Source organism: Lontra canadensis, unplaced genomic scaffold (assembly GCF_010015895.1).
Source record: "Lontra canadensis isolate GAN:19392208 unplaced genomic scaffold, GSC_riverotter_1.0 scaffold9, whole genome shotgun sequence".
NCBI lineage: Eukaryota > Metazoa > Chordata > Mammalia > Carnivora > Mustelidae > Lontra > Lontra canadensis.
Window position 1 is genome coordinate 25,303,815 of NW_022631003.1, and position 20,657 is coordinate 25,324,471.

Here is a 20,657-nt window from a genome sequence, read left to right on the forward strand (position 1 = left end):
GAACCTTCGTTGGGCGGGGTGGGGGCAGCGCGGGAGGGGCGCGAGGGAGGGGACTGGCTCGCCCATCCCCCGAGCGCGCGGCGGGGCGGCTGGCGGGCGGCCGCAGAGGATGCGGAGGGGCGGCGACGCGGGCCCGACCCAGCCGGGGCGGCGGGGCTGGCGGGGCTGGCGGGGCGGGCGCCGCCCGAGGGGGTAGGGCGCGCGCGGGAGCGCGCCGGGCCGGGGAGGCGCGCTCCGGCCGCGCTCGCTCCGCGCTCCCCGCGCTCCCTCCGCTCGTCGCTCGCTCGCTCGCTCGCTCCCTCCTCCCTCGGCAGCCGCGGCGGCAGGCAGGAGAAGGCGGCGGCGGCGGCTGGGGATCAGACATGGCGGCGGATCTGAACCTGGAGTGGATCTGCTCCCTACCCCGCTCCTGGACTTACGGGATCACCAGGGGCGGCCGAGTCTTCTTCATCAAGTAAAGAGGGGCGCGTTGCGGGGGGCCCGGGCGGTGCGGGAGGCCGGCGGGAGGCGAGGAGGGCGCCGGGTGCGCGCTGCTCCAGCCCCTCCGGCTCCCCCGGAGCCCCCTCTCACGCCCGGTGTCTGCCTCTTTTCTCATCCCTGCAGCGAGGAGGCGAAGAGCACCACCTGGCTGCACCCCGTCACCGGCGAGGCCGTGGTTACCGGGCACCGGCGGCAGAGCGCAGGTAACGCTGAGCGCGGCCGGGCCCGAGCGGAGTTGGGCGCAGCCGGGAGGAGGCGGCAGCGCCCCGGCAGCCCGCCGCCCCGCGACCTGCCCCCGGCCGCCGTCCCCGGGAGGCGGCGCGGTGGGGCGGAGGCCGGCGGGGGCGGCCGCAGGTACAGAGGCCGCGGGGGCCCCGCCGCCGGACTTCTCTGGAGTCTGAACGCTGCTCTCTCCTTCGCCTTTCACCGCCACTTGGAGAACGGAGCCTTCCTCCCGGGCCCTCTCCCCCTTCCCCAGCTGGACCCCCGACGCCCCCAGGGAGGCTGACCCCCCTCTCCCGGGAATTCGAGACCCCGAGTGCTTTCTCCCGTGGCTGCTCCTGAGTCCTTCCGCCAGCACCCCCGCGCCCGATCTCACCCCCTCTCAACCTTTAGGAAGTCCTTGCCCACTCCCCTCCGTGAAACCCAGGACCCTGGCCTCGTCCGCCGGGGTCAGGGTGTCCACATCGCCTCCCTGTTCCCCGGACAGCTGCTTGCAGACGTGCGGCTTCCTCCTCCCCTTAGGTGGGACTTGTGGGGAGGTGACTGAGGAGGAGGAGGAGAGGAGTTCGGGGGTGCTGCGAGTCTCTCTGTGACAGTAGCGCTCTCCCTCCTGCCACCGGAGCCGCCGCGGGAGCCCGAGGACGTATTTGCAGCTGCAGCTGCCGGCCGGCGAGACTCTCGGTCCCAGCCCGGAGGCGGTTGGGATGCGAGGGAGTGCCTCGCAGTTGGGCCCTCATTGGAGAGGGTCGGCGGGGAGGCACATCTCCTGGGAGCCTGGGCCAGCTCGTTGCCATGCCGAGCAGGAGCTGAGCTGCAGAAAGGTGGACTGGAGCCTCCCGGCTGGTCTGGCTTTCTTTGGGCGCTCTTTGTTTACATTCGTGAAACTTGTTTGTCTTTGAAATGTAACATGTGTTCTCTCACTGGCCGGCCTCTGGGTCTCGTCCTGGGAGAGGCTCGAGAACTCTTCGGGTCGGAGGGGAGGCTGGCTTCAGCAGTCCTTCAGAGCTGCCCTCTGGGATACTTTCTCTCCAACTCTGAGATTCTGGGACTCTCTTAGAGGGGCCAGGATATGGAACAAGCCTGCCTTCTCTATTAAATTCTGGAGTTCCCTGAAGTGACTAATTTCCAAATTTGCAAAAAGGTGGAGGAGGAAAGGGAAAGCAAGCATGGTGAGGTTTTTAAGACATTTCTGACTAATACACTGTCATATTTCTTAACTCCCCTCCGCAGTCTCTGACTTAAATATGCACCTTTCAGTGTTTTGCATATATATATTTCAACTCTCGTGGCCTTTTTGCCTTATGGATGATAAACTTATTTCGCAAAGGACAATATGGTATTTAAATTATTTAGCCTAATCATCTTGTGGAATTATTTCATGCTTATTTTGGTTATGTGTGATAATGAATTTGTATCCTGTTTATCCCTACAGAATTGAGAACATTCACACTACAGAGAAATTTTATTCTTTTTTTTTTTTTTTATTTCACATTAATTTTTAAGACATGATTATCGTTTTGTCTTGTTTTGTTTTTTTCCTGGTTTGGTATGCTTTTGACTTTGTGGTTTTATAAACACATCACTGGTTTTCATTTCAGATTAAATGTTTAAATGTTTAAATCGAAGCCATTTGTCATTTGCAGTGTATAGCATATACAATGATCATCATTCACCTGTAACTTCACACATTTTAGCCTAATCTGTAGAAACATACATGTATAGAGTATGTGATGTCAGAACTCTTTTCCCCTAATTGAATACTTAGGAAGTTCTTTCTCATCAGTGACACTTCCTGGATGGATTCATTTATGTAGCTGAAAGGTATGGTCTTAAATAAACACACTTATACCTAAGAAGAAGCAGGTGTTGCCTTTAATGCAGGGTTTGGTGGTGTTTTTGTTTTGTTTTGTTTTGTTTTGGCCAGCCATCATGAGTATTTTACCTAGGATTAGAAGGCTTCCCTTGCTTTTTTTGGATGCCAGAGAGTAGTAGTTCCTTTTCACTGATCATTAAAGTATATAATCATGTAAGATAATCTCTAATATTGTTCATTCTTTTCTGGTGGCTTTTAATTTGAATCTCCATTTTTCCAAAAGTGATATTTTGTTGACTATGAGTTTTGTTACCAATTCAACATTTTTTTTAGAAATTTACATAATAAATGGAAATAGCTGATGATGGAAATGAATAAGTAAAATGGATTGAAACTTATTTTGCTATCCGATTGAAGTAATACTAACTGTGAAATGTATGTTTTTTAGATTTGCCTACTGGCTGGGAAGAAGCATATACTTTTGAAGGTGCAAGATACTATATAAAGTGAGTTTTTTAATTTTGATTTTTTCCTTGCTAATTTGAATGTTGTAATTAATCTTCAGTTGAATAGTTGTATCTCTAGATAAGCTTATAATTTTTTAAGGTCTATCAAATAATACTGACTTTATATAGTGTTGTAATTTTGAGAGGAAAGATAACACTCATAGTTTTCTTATGTTATTTGCCTGGACATACATGCATTTGGAAATTTGATCATTGATGGTCACAATTACATGTTTGGTCCTCGGTGATAGGGTATTACAGTATTTTGTCTTCAGCACATTACCATATTTTTTTTCTTTTAAAGTGAATTCTGTTCATGTATATTTTAACCACAGCTGTTAATAAGAAGCAAAAGTAATGTGAAGCTAGGTTACAGTTGGATGAACAATGACAGAGCTGAAAGTAAAAACCAACAAATAAATACTAATTATTTCACAAACATCTGTTGGAGCATTGTAATTTGCCTTAGTTTATTTAAATATGTCTAAGTCTTTAAAATACAGATGTTTTATGGTTGGTTGTGATTGAATAAAAGGTTTTCACTAGAGCTTACAAAAAAGAGATGACCAGTCAGTCCTGACTTTTAATTCTAAAGAACATTGAATTAATTTCTGTTCCGGGTTCACTTGGTGGTACCTGGAGACAAATACAATGCTTGAGGTCAACAGTATGCAGGAAAATTTTTTACCTCCCAAGGGGAAAATAAAAGTGGTTTTATCTTCATTTTAAATTAGAAACTATTAACTTAAGAGCTTGTTTTAAAATTTTTTATTTAATTTTAAGGAACTGAAGCTTGAAAAAAATGCTTAAATAAAAGATTTGGTTGAGATGTCCATAGTTTATTAATAATAACAGATACCTAGCTAAAGCCACCTTTACTTCATTGGGCCCAATAAAGTATTTTACTAAGTGATATTTTTAAGATCACACCATAATTCCATTAAATTATAATTACCTGTATGGTTTTAAAATTTTTCAGAATGATATTTATGTAAAATGTCAAGGGCTATTTATAGGTATTAGGAATGATTGCATTTGGATATAGAAAGAAGGCAGAAGTAAGATCCAGGCATGGAGGATTTCATGATGTGGTTCTTCTCTGGATAATTTTCAGTTACATCTTTAATTTGGAGATTGTGCTGTACATTATTAGATGGCCTAAAAAATAAAGGCATAAGTAAAGTGCAGCGTCATCAGGTATTTTCCTAGTGGCTATTTTCATTCTGTATTAAAGTGAAGTTGTATTGTCAGGAAAAGGGCATTTTTTTGAAGGTAGTCTTGATATTTCTGAAGAGATTTTTTTTTTTATAGAGTTCATTTATTTTTATCCAGTAGTTTTTATTATACATTAAGGCTAGTTAATCTTCTAAGAATAGGAGTAACACTGTAATTCTCAGCAATATTTTAATTCCTGTGAATGTGTGTACATTCTTAGATGAACGTTTATTCAGTAGTACAAAATGTTATTCTGTGTGGGCTGAAAATTTTTTATTTCAGAACTGAGCCTTTTGAAAGCCTGAATTTTGTTCTACTAGCCATTTTGATTAGACTTTTCTTTTATGTTGACTTAAACAAATTAGAATCTTCTTTGAGTGTCATGCCCAAGTAAGTTTCTCAGGAAAATGAGGACAATATTATAAAAGCTATAATAATTTTACTTTAATTCTGATGACAGTTTTAAATTACTGGGTTTTAATCGTGATATTAATAGTCAGCCAATAATTGTGTCTGAAAATAGTAATAATTTATATTATGAAAGTAAAATTTGTTGTAAAATTGAGTATGATAGAGAAATATATCACTCATTAAACTTCTTGCAGTAAAATGATTATTGACAAATAAATGATTTGCTGAATGGGAGGTGCTATTTTTTTTTCTTTTTGGGTGTATCAGACTAATTTCTTTTAAGATTAGTTAAATCACTAATGTGGGCCGTAATTTCCTAGAAATTTTTTGCTTACTTGTATATGAGCAATTAAGGATGCTTTTTCATTCTCATATGATAGGGGCACTACTTTTGTCTTAAACTTTGCAGTTTACCAAAAGCTTTTGCATATTGCCATGTCTGAATCTCATTTTAAACGTGAAAGTAGTCAGAAGAATTACTATTTCCATTGTCACATAACATAATAAAACAACAGAAACATGCCTTTGGAACTTATAGGCTGCAAAGACAGCAAGATGAGAAACAGCAGGAACAGGAACTATATTTACAGTGTTCAGAGAAGAAAGGATAGAAGTCTGAAGTAGGCAAGTGATTAATGTTGGTGGATGTATTTCTCATTGTTGGTTCTTTCTTAGATGAAGAAAGGAGGTTATTGATCAAATTATAAGAAAGGATGTGATACAGGGAATAGGGTAGGTTTTGTTCTCATGGGAAGAGAGAAGATAGATCGATAAAAGACAAGTTGACCCTCCTGCTATTCCTAATCTGGTCTTCCTGGGAGGTTCCCTTAGCAAGAAGAAGGGCCTAAAGAACTTGAGTTTCTACTTTTGTGCTCAAAGGTACATATAACTCTCAGATTATTTCTCTTCTGAACAAATGGTGGTGGTGGTTCAAAATGGCACACTGCCAAAAACTATTTTTGTATAATACTTTTTTTTTAAGATTTTATTTATTTATTTGACAGAGATTACAAGTAGGCAGAGAGGCAGGCAGAGAGAGAGAGGAGGAAGCAGGCTCCCTGCTGAGCAGAGAGCCCGTGTGGAGCTTGATCCCAGGACCCTGGGATCATGACCTGAGGCGAAGGCAGAGGCTTTAACCCACTGAGCCACCCAGGCGCCCCTGTATAATACTTTGATATTGATCATTGTATCTCTGGTGGTGGTAAGGTGAAAGAGGATTGAAGTGGGGGTAAGTCGCAGCAGTTCGCTGTATCTTGACCTCCTTAAATACCTTAGAGCTCAGTCTTCATGCCTTTAAATTAGGCTGGCTGGAAATGGCAACTTCTGAATTCCATCCCATTTTTAAATTTCTCTGGATTTTATAATACTTTGGGAATTCGTAGTAGTCTGCAAAATGATGAACTCAAAGGCCAAGAAGACATGATATGGGAAATATGGAAAGATGTTTAGCTTTCCTATGGTGCCAACTATTTTAAACTTTGTGTGGATAACCACAGATGAATATGAAGTGTGTAGTACCAGAGCTGTGTGTGCTTTCTTTCTGTTGCTGCATTTTGTGCTTTGTAACATACCTTCCCTGGAGAGCTGTGTGGGAACGGTTAATAGTGCTCTTGTCAATACAGGACCTGATCAGAGTTAGAGTTGTATAGATTTGAATTGGATAATCAGTTTATAGAATTTTTGAAACTGGTTTCTTAATAAAAGTTTACAGTTAGGTAAAAGAATATATAATACAGAGAATATATTTCACTTTAAATGCATTTGTGCAGAACATGTTAATATTTGAAAATTATTTATCATAAAGATAATTTTTTCTGACAGAAGTATTTTTTCTGTATACTTTTTTTTTAAAGATTTTATTTATTTATTTGACAGAGAAAGAGAGAGAGAACAAGCACAAGCAGGGGGAGTGGCAGGTAGGGGAGAAGCATCCTCCCTGCTGAGCAAGGAGCCTGATGTGGGGCTCTATCCCAGGACTCCGGGATCATGACCTGAGCTGAAGGCACCTGAGCCACCCAGGCACCCTTTTTTTCTGTATATCTTAAGCTAGCCAGCTTAGAAATTATAGTGTCTGTATAAAAACACATATATACAATATGTTAATTCATATTAACATATTCATAATAATTCATATTATTTATCTTTAGGAAGAATGCAGAAAATTATCAGTGGGTTTTATAATTTATGAAGTATAGCTTTCAATATCCAAATAACTTAGCTTATGAAATACAGAGATTAGTCTTAATATATTTGAAAGTTACAAAGCTTTCTGCTTACTCCTTGAAAATACTGTTTAATGACTCTGTAATGACAGGTCATGGTAGCTTAAAATGGATGTGTCATTGACTATCCCTTTGTGCTTCAAAGCTTTAAGATGGTTAACTTAAAGTAACAAGCAAATCTTAAAACAATGCTCTCTGAGCAATGAGAAACTTTGTTCTGATTATTTAAAGGTCATTGTCTTACGCGGCAGAATTGGGAATCAAAAAGTCTTCGCAGGGTAATAAAAGTAGTATAGATTTTGTGAGGTTATATTTTCATATTGCTTTTTTTCTTGACTTAAAATTTTAAGTTCTGAAAATTGAACTTTTTCTTAGATATGCAAATAGAGTAGTGTTTGATTTTTGACTAATGAAGTTTCTTTTCAGTATCTGCGATAGCCGGATCTAATGTGTGCTTGGAATTTCAAACCAACCTGCAGCGAGGGGAATTCTGGCTTGACATAGCCATTTAAGATTTCAAGTGAGGAAAAATACTTTGTTTCTTCATAGATAATCACATTTTGAACTATGAGCAGAGATAGGGAATGTGACATAACTGCCACCAAGAATCTTAGAATGTATTACTATATATTTGATATTTAAAATTGGTGGGTACATTAATACCATAATATTATAATTGGGGATAGCCGTATAATGCTTAGAACAATTCATGGATGTTATATTTCTTTTTTATATTCATAACAGAGTTTTAGACTATAATATATGATTCTTACGTGCGTGAAGCAGTTTATGCTAATTCATTAGGTACAACGCAACTATGAACTCTGGTTTCAACCTTCAAGGAGTTTCAAGGAAAAAAACAAAACAAAAAAACTATGTTAAAAGAGGGAGGTGGTGGTCTGCCTGGGTGGCTAAGTTGGTTAAGCATCTGCCTTGGGCTCAGGTCATGATCCTGGAGTCTCAGGATCAAGTCCATATCCCACTCCCTGCTCAGCAGGGAGTCTGTGTCTTCCTCTGCCCCTCCTCCCTCTCATGCTCTCTGTCTCTCTCATTCTTTCTCTTTCTCAGATAAATAAATAAAATCTTAAAAAAAAAAAAAAAAGAGGGAGATGGTGGGGGAAACATGAACTTAGTCCTAGGTCCTAGGTCTTCAAAAAGGGTTTAGAGAACCCTTTTTGTATTTCTTAAATGTTTTTCCCCTTAATGTGATAGACCATTTTAGTTTTTTTAATTCTCAAAGCTCTGGTATGTATTTAGGAAGGGGCAAAATGAGCAGTAGAAAAATAAAGAAATTGGTTAGAAGAGTGAAAGTTGGAGGCCCTGGAGACTGGGCAGATGTAAACATCCCTGTAGAGCCACCTTTATCCAGGAGAAATAAAGGGTTTCTTAGCATTTGTTGATGAGTGTACCTCTCCCGTGACCTTTTTACTTTTCTGTAACAGCTAGGTGTAAGTTGGGGTTAAATGTGTAAAGTTACATGTATATATGTGTATGTAAATTGGAGTTAATGGGGTAAAAAAAAAAGATCCTAGTTGTCTGTCAGATGGTGTCACAAGAAAGCCTCGGAGGAAGAGTCAAATGAAGCCAGGCAGTCCGGGAAAGGCTTAAAGGAAGATGTGGGAGTTGAGCTAGATTTAAGTGTATAGACGGAGTTCCAATGGGGGTTGATATAAATGGCTGGTAGGTTAAATTGGTAAGGCTGGGAAGGTGTATAATGTGTGTGATTACTAGTGAGAACTACGTGTTGGTGAGTGATGTCAACACAGAAAACACTGGGATGCTGTTTGGAGCTGTATTGTGTCTGGCCTTGGAATGTCAGGCTGAGATTTTTATTTTCTAGCTTGCTGTTGCAGATTTTCTTTTGGTATAGCATTATCGTGTAAAGTGCAGGATGGATTAGAAAGGGGCAAACCTGGAATCCAGGAGACCAGTGCTAGATCTGTTGCTATAATAATCCGAGAGTTGGTTGTACCAAGTTGGTAGTAGCAGGAATGGAAAGGAAGGCCATTGATCAATGATATTAAAGAGGAGTTGACAGGCTTTAGGAGTCTTGCTGAGCTAGGAGGTTGACAGAAAAAGAGGTCAAAAACCACTCAAAGCCTTTGTGTCTGAGAGGCTGTAAGATTGATTGGTTCCCTTGACCAGAATAAGGGAGTAGGTGGGGGGGGGAGGAGAACTCTGGGTGGAAGTGTTGATGAGCTAGTCTCTGAGCTGGTTGAGAGGACATAGCATTTTAGGTGGCTAAAATTGGCCTTTCCAAAGGACTCCCCCAACAATAGCTTCTGTTTCTCCTTCACAAACAAGAAACACAAACTCTCCCTAGAAAATCCTATTTCAGTTACCTAGTTGACTAGACTATACATGTTGTATAGATGTACAGAAATGTTGTGTTGGTCCCATTATTCATTTAGCAAGTACTTAGAGGGTATTTTGTGTGTGCCAGGAGCTGTAGGCTTTGTGAAGGACAGACATGAACCTTGCTCTTAAGGAGCATACCATTATTTTGTGGGAGAGACCATAATAAAATAATCACCAAGTACATAGTCGTAGACCGTAATAAACTGTGAAGTATGCAGGACGCTTTAACCAGATACAGTGAGCAGACTTGGCGCAACATGAGGGTTTCTAGAAGAGGATTTTCTCACAAACGTGAGGAATAAGTCTGCTTCTGAAAGTTCAGTGGCGGAATTCCCAGAGTGGATCAGAACAGAGTAGTACAAAGTCATCTGAAAAATGAAGAATAAGTAGCATCTGGGGCTTGCAACTGGACCATAACCTGAGTGAAATTTCTGCTGTATCTGAAAACTTGGGGTGGGATTGGTGTGGTTTGGAAATTAAGTAAAAGGAGAAAAACTGAAGGAGGAAGTTACCCTCCACTAAATAACAGAGAATAAGGCTTCACCAGCTGGTTTTGATGATTATTTAAGTCCCAGTGGCAGGGTCTTCCCATCAGTTGTTCACAGATACATTCTTTCTTCTGATTCTCTCCACACGTTTTGAGCCCCTAAGTGTGCCTTAGTGATTGAGATCTATCACTAAACAAAATAGACCAGAAAACTGTCCTTCTGTGTAATGGGACGGGTGGGGGACAGAATATCAAAGTAAGCCTTAGTAAATAAGTACTTTTTATAGTATGTCTGAATATGCAAATGCTGTAAGAAAATAACGGAACAGGGTACAGTGTATCAGGAGAGGAATGATGAGGAATGAGTATGGGAAGAAAGTTGAAATCAGAGAAGTTAACGGGTTGTTGTTTGGGGATGTCTCTGGTTGGTGTAATCCGCAGTTAGTTAGGGAAGTAGGGTGCCCCTGCAGGTCTGAGTAGAGGAGGCCCGTGATCCAGCACCCTTTGAAAGGGTCATTCTGACTACTGTGCTATGAGGAAATTTTGGAGAGCTAACGGAGCCCTTCCAGAGCAAATTCTGGTCCCTGTCAGATTCTCTCCTTATATTTTTCGTTCTTAGCATTTAACAAGATGATGATTAAATATTGAATTGTATAATTACCATGTTTCTTTTAAGCTGCCAGTGATTATCAGTTACCATTGATTTAGTAGCAGCTTTCCAGGGGGAAAAGAGAGCGCCACGACCATATTAAATAAACCTCTCCATCCTTATTTCAGAAACAGTCTATTTAAAAAGTACATGTTAGAATCGAGGCAGTGCTTGTTTAATACCTGTATGCTCATACTCTGTATGGTAAGTAAGCTTCATGAAAAGCAGTCTTGTTCACTGCTGTATTTTTAGTCTTGTGGCCTAAGTCCTCTCATAGTAGCTCCTCAGTAAATATTTGTTGATTGAACTTTGATGATGACAGTCAAATTCTGTGCTGTTCGGAAACCTTAAAATTTGCCTTCTTGTGAAATTTAGGTATTCTCTCCATGTGACATTTATCCCAACATGAATTAGTAAATCATCTGTGCATTTGGTTTTTGTGATTCTTGGTGAGACAGAAAGGATCTGCTTAGAGGCCTGATTGTAAACCTGATCCATGACAAAGCCAAGATAATGCAGGGACCTGAGATGCCTCTCACAAGGCAGCTGAAATCTAGATTTTGCCCCAGGCTTGGCATTCCCATTTAGAAACTTTGACAGTTCAGGCCGATCTGGCTTCTAGGGAGCAGGGGAGATCTTGAGGTCTATACTGTTCTCCTAGTATGGGTAAAGTGAATGTAGATCAGATCTTTAATACAGATCCTAGAAACCTGAGAGAACCTACAGAGTGGTCCTTAGGAGGTACAGATGATGGAAGTTTTAGAGCCAGTTGGAGAACTCCTTGGTCACTTAGGAGTAGCCTCTCAGCTATTTGGGAATTATTCTCCAGGTGTCCAGTAACTTCAACTCTTTGAAGTCATAATAATCTTTATGTTTCCCACATCCGGCACATAATAGACAATTAGATGTTTGAAATGAAGATCTATTACAAATTGTAATTAAAAAAAAAAAAAGAGCAAGTCTTTATCCAAATTTGGACATCCCAGGGCATTTTTCCACTTTTCACTTGTCATCTAGACAGGATTCTTATTGTTGCAAATGTCAGTGACCCAAAGCCAATAGTATAAGGAAAAGCAAACTATTTTCCACATTAACTCCAGGAGTGATACAAATGAATTCTTTAAAGCTCTTACCTTTTTTCACTTTAGAAAGCTTCTTTCCACTTAACCAGAAAAATTATGCTTCAGGCCCAAATTACACCCTTTCAGGTTTTTTTTTAAACCCAAAAGGTAAGGTTTCTTATCCATTACCAAATTTAAAAAAATCTTGGACAGGACTTTGACCACCTTAGATCACATGCCCATTTGCTGGAGCAAAGACTGGCCCTCTGGTCTTCAGTAATTTTCTGTCCTTGGCTGCAGCCAAAATTACTGTTGGCAAGCGTCTCAGAAACCATGTGATTAGAGAGAAAGGTCCAATTCACCATAGGAAACCAGGGTGTGAAAGACGACAAGATCAGAGGTCTGCTCCTTCTCCCTTATAAATAGTGCAACGTTCGCAGAGCCAGGAAGGCAGTGAGCCTGAGCATCTGCAGAATTCCAAGAAGTGAGAGTGTCAGTGATCATCAGGGAAGCTTTACGCCGTACCTTGCAGAGGGAGTAACTGAAAAGGTAAGCAGGATGGGTCAGGCCTAGACCTGGGAGAATGGAGTGCAAGTGTTGAATTCTGAAGAAGAAACAGTAAAAAACCGAGCGTACTGGCTGTAGTGAGCAAAAGGGATTGAGGAAAAATCACCCAGTCCTGTTGTGTCTACAGAATTCCTAGATTTGGAATTATTGGGAAAGGATGTGACCTTTTTAAAAGGTTCAGTACCTTAACATTTTGCCAAGTTTCACTGTAGAAGATTTGTACACATTTATGTTCTCTCCTGCAGTATATGAGAGTGTATGGAAGTGCCCCCATTTCTCCCTCACCTGCAGTTAACACACTTGATTGGACAGATAAAATTTAAAGGTAACTGACAGAGAATCTACATGGATTGTTGTTAGTGATACAGATGGTTTAGAATAGGGATTAGTTTTCCAGTTCTTTTGCTATATAACCAACTACCCCAAATCTTAGTAGCTTAAAACAGGAATGATTTATAGTTTCTCTTTCCTTTGGGTTGACTGGGCTCAGCTATACCATTCTTCTCTTCTTGGTGGTATAACTGAGGTCACACGTGCAGACACATTCAGCTGGAATTAGGTTGTGACTGGAATATCCAGTGTCTCTCTCCTCCTGGCCTCTCATCACTTACTGGTTTATCTAGAATTTCTTTATAACATGGGTATTATAACATGACTGGCTTATTTTATTTTATTTTATTTTATTTTATTTTATTATTACTATTTTCTTAAGATTTTATTTATTTGACAGAGACACAGAGAGAGGGAACACAGCAGGGGAAGTGGGAAAGGGAGAAGCAGTTTTCCTGCTGAGCAGGGAGCCTGATGCGGGGCTCGATTCCAGGATCCTGGGATCATGACCGGAGCCAAAGCCAGACACTTAACAACTGAGCCACCTAGGCGCCCCTATTTTTATTTTATTTTATTTTATTTTATTTTATTTTATTTTATTTTATTTTATTTTTTTGAGAGAGAGAGAGAATGAGAACATGTGAGTGTGTGCACGAGCTGCGGGGAGGGACAGGGAGAGAGCGAGCATGCTCAGCATGGAACCTGTTATGAGATCATGACCTGAGCCAGAATCAAGAGTTGGACCCTTAACCGCCTAACCACCCAGGTGCTTCATGGCAGCTGGCTTCTAAAGGGGAACTTTTCAAGAGGACAAGCCCTCGTGCACAAGCACTTACAAACCTTTGCGTACATCATGCTTGCTCATGTCCTGTTGGTCAAAGCAAGTCACGAGCCAAGAACAAAATCAAAAGTGTGAGAGGACTAGACAAGCCTGTGACTACAGTAGGTGTGGTCATTGCAGATCATTGACGTAATACATTACCAGAGATGGAAGTAAGTTACAACTAGGATTGCAGCTCTTAATTGATGAGCAATGGCACTGTGAAGCACTGTACTCGGAACTTGGAGACCAACTCCTGGATCAGTAGGAAAGCCTATTGCACTAAGCTAGTGATATTTGTAAGGGCTTAGTTGAGGAGGTGGGTATACTGGTTGTATTTACCATCTTTTAATGTCTGTGAATTTATATCATAAAGCTATAAATCTAAAAAATAAAAGCAATTCATGAGCTTGTGTGTAAGGCCAAATCGTTTAAAGACATTTGAGTACTTGAGTAAATTGAGTCTTAAGCTTTTGTTCATCCTGGTTTCATATTGACAATTCATACAGTTGGTATAGTATAAGATAATGATAGGTGGGTAGACAGATGCCTCACCTGTGTATGTGTTTGCATGTGGGTTTGTGTGGGGGGAGATTTTAAGTGCTTGTCTGAGTTGTCAACTTGACCTCTTCAGACTAATTATCAGGGGCAGTATTTCCAAGTAAGCACTATAGCACTCTGCATTCTAAGGGAGACTTAAAGGAAAATGTTATTCCTCTGATACGGTGTGCAGAGTCTCCTTTTATACTTTTCCCTCCCACCCTGTAGTGTACTTCATTTTCTTTGCATTCACGTGTGCATATATAGGCAAAATTGAGATTGTACTTAAAAATGAGATTATACTATATGTACTTTCTGTTTAATAAATATCTTAGGTCTTTTCATATTAGTAGGTATTAAGTCAGCACTGTTCTTTCAGTAGCTACAAAATATGCTTTGATTATTTGGCCATACCCCTATTGTTGGACACTTAGGTTTTTAAATTTTTTTTTTCTCAATTCCTACAAGTGTGTGGTGAACATACTCATATATAAACTTTGTGGTTATTTGCAGCTATTTTTAGAAAATGTTTGTTAAGTGGGGAATAGTCGGATTAGGCTATGTGTGTATTTTAGCTTTTGATAAATACTGTAAAATCCTGCTGTACATCATAAATAGGGTCTAAATATTGAAATTATTAAAATGCATGCTTCAAAATTAATGAAAAACCACTGTTCTTCACTAAGTCCATGGAGTCACACAAAAAATAGGAAAGTGATAAAATGTGGACACATGTGCCAAACTGACTGCATAATGCATCAGAAAGCCCCAAGTACGAGTACGTCCCATTCCTGAATGCCTTTGGGAGTTGGGAGTTGGGCCATCTACTGGGGCCATCTGATAGTCACATCCAAATGAATGGTTTTACTATTCGTGGTTTACAGTTAGGTCAACTCTCCTCCAAAAAGTTTTTATCATTTTCTCCTCACACCAGGCAGTGTATGGGATTATTCTCTCTCTTATTCGTGCTAGGATTTGCTATTACCAGACTTAACGTTTCGGCTAATCTAATAGACAAAATGGTATCTTGCTTGAATTTGTATGTTTTTGGTTTTGGCTATGCTTGGCATCTTTTCCTTGATTTGTTGACAGTTTGAATGTCTTTTGTAAATTGCCTCTTCTGTGTATTTTTTCTTTTTTTCTGTTCTGTCATATATTTATTTGTATTTTTGATGTCTGAGCCAGTTAGTTTAGTAGAGATCTCCAAAATATTTTGGTCGTGTACTCTACAGGTAAAAAGTTTTTGATTATACACCCCATTGTATATTTATAAATTATACATGTATTGCTGTCAGTTCATGTCTTACACATTAGTAAAGCTTATTTTTTTTATGATTTAAAAATTAATGTACATAGGGGTGCTAAATATTGTTTCCCACAACCCAATGGAAGTCTCATGTGTATCCACCTAGAAAACCACACGTTCAGAGCACAATGAGAGTTAGGCCCTTTCTCAACCAGTTAGATTTGCCAAGAGGAATGTGCTTCTTTCTGTAACCACCATGGATATAACTTGTAGGTCTATGGGCACTGAATACTCTATAGAAGTAGAAAGTAGCATGGACCAGACTTTGACTCTATTACGTCTCTTAGCCATATTTGAGAAAATTTCTTAATCCTGTTTTGTATCAGTTCCTTCTTACCTTACCTGTTACATAGGCCTATGATGTTATGAGGTAATTTATGTAAACTTTGAAAAACTGTAAAACTTGGGATAGGTACGAAATACATGGATGTTTATTTTTTAAATTTTAATTCACATGGATATTTGTGTAAGTTCATAACATTGGGTAAATAGAGAATACGTTTCAGTGTTACTTATGCTGGGAGGCAACTTAAGATGCATAACCTACTAATAGTGGTTCAGAAACATCGTTTTAAGTGTTCATCCCGGGTAGATTTTAAACCCCTTGAAGGTAGGAACTTCACCAACACTTCCTAATATGTGTAATAAAAAGTGTTAGGGATGGTATAGTGTACATTTAAAATATACATGTTTGGTGGGGCGCCTGGGTGGCTCAGTGGGTTAAAGCCTCTGCCTTCGGCTCAGGTCATGATCCCAGCGTTCTGGGATCGAGCCCCACATCAGGCTCTCTACTCAGCGGAGAGCCTGCTTCCTCCTCTCTCTCTCTCTGCCTACTTGTGATCTCTGTCTGTCAAATAAATAACTAAATAAAATCTTTAAAAAAATATATACATGTTTGGTTTATTAAAATGTTGTGTTCTACTTGAGAAAGCCCTGTGATTTAGGAATTAGAAATCAGTTTATTTGTGAAGTGCCTAGTGGTACAAAGGAAGACTTTCTATAAAGAGTAAAGTAGCTATTGTCCAGGGCTACAGATAAAAAAAGCAGGACCTAGCTTGAATATATCTCCAGGGTAATGAAGAATTTAAGACACTGTAACATTAGGGACTCTCACATATGCAAGCAGAAATGAATTAAGAGGAGAGAATGGTAAAGGCAGTATATAATATAGTATGCCCAGGAGTGACTGTGAAAAGGCAATTTTGAATATAGATGTTGCTGTTTTTTAAAAATATTTTTTATGAATTTTTTTGAAAAAATGATTTTAGCTGTAGAATAAATTATCTGTAGAAAAGCACAGATGAAGGATGTAGAAGTAAAAGAACTAAAATCCTTGTCATTAATAAAAAGGAATTAAAAAAATTGGGATCACATCTGTGTAAATGTTAGGTTTAAAATATTTAAAACGTATTAATACTCAGGCTCTGCAAAGGTGCTGGAAAACAGGCGCTCTCAGGCACGCACTGCTGGCTGGCACAGGCCAAGCCCATGGCCAGGAGTGGCTGGAGTAGGCTGGGACTAAGAACTGTGGGCGGGGAGCCAAGCAAGGTCACATTCTTTCTGAACACTTTCCTCTCCCTCTTGCTTGATTCTCAGAACAACCCCACAGGGTAGAAAGCAGGACAGGCCTGGTCCAGTTCAAGTCACTAAACCTTTTATGCTTACCCAGATGAATTGCAGGGAGGGGGAGCAGGTAGAATGTGTACTTATTATATCTATTTTCAAAAACTTAGTACTTAAAATTTTGGAGGCGGTAAGAGACAGTAGGCAGACAAAAAATGAAATCCTTACTGAACTTGGAAGAATAGGTAAGTTTCTCAGAAACTATTCACACTGAGAAGTTTCTGTATTTCAGAAAAGAATGATAAAAGGACAAGGAAATCAACTACTTATTTCTTTCTTTCACAGAGGACTCCCAGGTCATTTTGAACATTTACCTAATAATCCCGATTTTTACAGTATCAAGTCAGCCCTGCTCTTCTAATATGAATGATTATCAGTTCAGCTGCTATTCCTTTCTCAGTGGAGCTGCAAAAGAAACTCTAAATTGAAAATAAGGAGAAATATTGGTAGGAGAAGTAAAATCCTTTGATGGGGTTCTAAATCCTTTTTGTATATAACAGTACCTGCCTGGGCTACTTTTAAAGCCTCATTGAAGAAAACCCTGAAATTAAAATATTTCACAATTTTTGGCTTCAGTTCCTCAAAAACCTGAAAAGAGATATAATAGATTATCTCAGTTGAATAGTTATGTTTAATTATTCTTACGTATCAGTTATTGCTATATAACAACCATCTAAAAGTTTAGTGGTTTAAAACAATAACTGTATATTATATTATTTTTACACATATCCCTCTGTTGGCTGAGCAATTCATCTTGCTGCTTTTAGGTTTACTCTTTAGCTGTGGGTCAGGTAGGAAATTTTGCTGATTTTGGCTGTCTAGGATGGTGGGAATGACTGGGCTGTCTTTTGTATGCTCTCTCATCCTCCAGTAGGCTTGCCCAGGCTTGCCTTTGTGGTAAAGGCAAGTTCCAGGTGAGCGAGCAGAGTACCAGGTTTCCTGAGGCCTGGGCTCAGAATTGGGACAGTGTCACTTCCACTGCTTTCTTTTGGCCAAAGAAAGTCGCAAAGTCAAGCTCAGATTCAAGGAGTGGAATAACAGACTCCCATATTTTTTTTTAAGATTTTATTTATATTTTTGAGAGAGAGAGCAGCAGGGAGAGAGAGAATCTGAAGCAGACTCTGCATTGAGTGCAGAGCCTGACATGGGGCTCAGTCTCTAGATCCTGAGAGCGTGACCTGAATGGGAACCAAGAGTAGGATGCTTAATGAACTGAGCTACGTGTGCCCCTGGATTCCCAACTTTTGAGGGAAGAATTGGAAACTCATATTACAAGGGTTGTGGATATGGGATGGGAGTGAGGGGGGGATGGGAGGTGGAGAATTGGAGCATTTTTGTAATTCATATAGCACGTGCCAAAAAAAATTATTGAACCCAGCTGAAGTTTATGGTTTCTCAGTTTTAAATATGGGATTACACTTGATCATGGCCAGACTGCTGATCATGTACTCCTATAAGTATATAGAAAATTAAATGAATGCGTGTGAGATTCTCTTCTTTATTAAGTCTGTTAGTTCCTAACTCCTGTAGAGTTATTTATTTTTTTCTTTTGATGATATGTTTAGTTGGTTTGGTAGTCTCATTGGGGCTGTCTGTTCAAGGTTCAAAATGGATCCTAGTGCTTCTCTTGTGGGGGCTGGGGGTTGAGAAGATACATAGGTTTCAGTGTGTTTCTGAGAAATGGAAGACCTCCCCTATCCTGCCCAGACCTAAAACCCATTGACAAGACATGTGATGTCCTATTGCCATGTTTTATTTACCTCATGGTACATAGCACTGGCTCCAGTTCTTGTTCATTTACTTTTTTGATGGTTTGTCATCCCCCTGCTGGGATGTAAGCTTCGTAAGAGCAGGGACCTCCTCTGACCCGTTCACTACTGAGTTCTCAGACCTTAGAATAGTGCATTCGTCTTCTCAGGAGATGCTCAGTAAATATTTGTTGAACAGTTTTAATAAAAATTTTGTGATAAGAGTGTTACATGCTCAGTCTCTGGTACATTGTAGACACTCATTAAGTATTTATGCAATCTTGAAGGAGGCTCATGGGCAGTGGGAGCTCAGAGAAAATGAACATTTGGAGCAACAACGTGTTTTTTTCATGAATGCAAAGAGAAGCAAACGAGCAGGAGAGTGTAGAGTATCAAAAATTTGTTGAAATGTACCACTGGACTTGAGGTGGGGAAAGAAAGAGGTGGAATAAGAATCTGATTGATTGGAATAGAAATTCTCTCAATACCAGAGAATCCACAGAGGGCAAGTATGTTGGGAGGTTAGGGGTTTGTGTTGATGCAATGTGATCACTGAAGTAGTGATTTCAAATGTGCCGCGGTATGGGACCGATAGGGGGTGAATGAATGGCTTAGCGGGTTGAAGGACCTCGAGGGGTAGGAATAAACAGCTGCTGTTGGAGATCATGCATCATACAGCTCCTGTCCTCAGGGGAAAGTCCTCAACAGCCAGGATATTGGGGTAATGTTTTGAGAAAAGTTTGAGACCATAGGAAAATTCACTAAGTAGGGAGCACCACTTCCATAAGTAGTTTATTTTTATTTATTTTTGTATTTATCTTTGTATCACTCTAGGTAGTTTAGTTTACAAAACAGGTGGCGTGCAGGTCAGGTCAGGGACAGAAAGAACAAAGCTTTGTAGGGCTAATGCTGGGTCAGGGGATGGGTTGAGAAGGGAATGGGGATGGTATGAACCTGGGCATCAGGGGGCTTGATGGATTTAGTTTCAGTAGACCCTTGGACAAAACTGACCCTGGGACTAGTGGATAGAGGCTATGATTCATTTTGACCAAGGGTGATGGTCAGCCCAGGAATTTTGGGCCTCTGGCTCTGTGAAACGTAGACATATTTTAAACTCTCAGGAACTTACATACTGAACAGACATAACTCATTTAACTGCTTCATCTTTTCACTGTAGGTTTTTTGGTATATCTCAAGTATCTTTTTAAATGAGGAATGACATTTTACAAATGTAAACTATTTAAAAATGTGAACTATTAATGATGTATGGGAATACTAAAGGACAGTGATTTAATTTATGTAGTACCGTTTATCAAGTACTAAAATCCAAAGATGAGGATTTTCAAATTAGTATTGTCTGTGGTTTTGGTCATAAAGTTTTTTGTATTGGTATTAGCAGAAGTAGATGTTTAAAATGTAAATATTTAATCTCTTCTTTTTGCTGCTAGTCACTTAGAGAGTTCAAATTGTGTGGTGAACCAGAAGAAAATTTCATAATCTTTAAACCACAAAGTTATCTAATAGACAACAGAGTTGAAATGACAATAGTGGAAGATTTTTACAGATTCAGTTTATTTTTTTATGACTATGTAGTATTTCAGTATATGATTGTACTGCAGTTTAACCATTTATGATTAGTGGACATTTGTTTCCTATTTTATGGCTGTTATATATTATTTTATGTCTCATGTACATTTGCAAGAGTTTCTCTAGAATATATATCACTGAGATTGTAAGGGACGTGCATTTCAACTTTATTGAATGTATTTTCTGAAGTGGTTGGAGGATCAAGTTCCCTCCAGCCGTATATGAGTTCTTGTTGCTTCATATCTTTGTCAGCACTTGATACTGTCCGGCATTGACATTTTTGACCATCTGGTGGTTGTCAAATATTTTCTTATTGTGGCTCTTACCTTGGAATTGCAGATTAGTAAAATTTAGCAACTTGTATTAGGTCCATTGTATATTTGTATTTCGTCCTCTGTGACATGCCTATTTATATATTGTCCACTTTTCTTGGCATCTTTTTTCTCAGGACTTTTGGAATTGTTATGTTTGTCTATCAGTGATAGATGGTAATCTTTTACAGATCTGCTCTCCAAGATTGTAACTTGCCTTCACTTTCTTTAAGGGCTCTTTTGATGAAGGTAATTCTTAAGTTTCATGTAATTATTTATCGGTCTTCTGTAGGTTATGTTAGGGATTTTTTTCTCTTTCCAGCCCTTTTTGTCTTTTTCCGTTTTAGCCCTCATACTTCTTTTTGTTGCTGGCTGGTACTTCCAGTGCGGTGATAAATAGA

At 40.0% G+C, this 20,657-nt stretch overlaps 1 protein-coding gene across 14 annotated transcripts in view; it reads left to right on the forward strand.

The window, feature by feature from the left end:
- The first annotated feature begins 296 nt into the window (after positions 1 to 296).
- PLEKHA5 (pleckstrin homology domain containing A5) overlaps positions 297 to 20,657 on the forward strand; it is a 229,737-nt gene continuing 209,376 nt past the window's right edge. For 6 of the 14 annotated variants that reach the window (XM_032855101.1, XM_032855099.1, XM_032855100.1 and 3 more), the window contains exons 1-3: positions 303 to 454; positions 604 to 683; positions 2,964 to 3,021. In XM_032855101.1, the coding sequence (XP_032710992.1) occupies positions 363 to 454; positions 604 to 683; positions 2,964 to 3,021 (230 nt within the window). In that variant the 5' untranslated portion in view covers positions 303 to 362. Of the gene's footprint in view, positions 455 to 603; positions 684 to 2,963; positions 3,022 to 20,657 lie in introns of all 14 variants that reach the window. The other 8 variants (XM_032855109.1, XM_032855110.1, XM_032855096.1 and 5 more) reach the window with 4 other exon arrangements.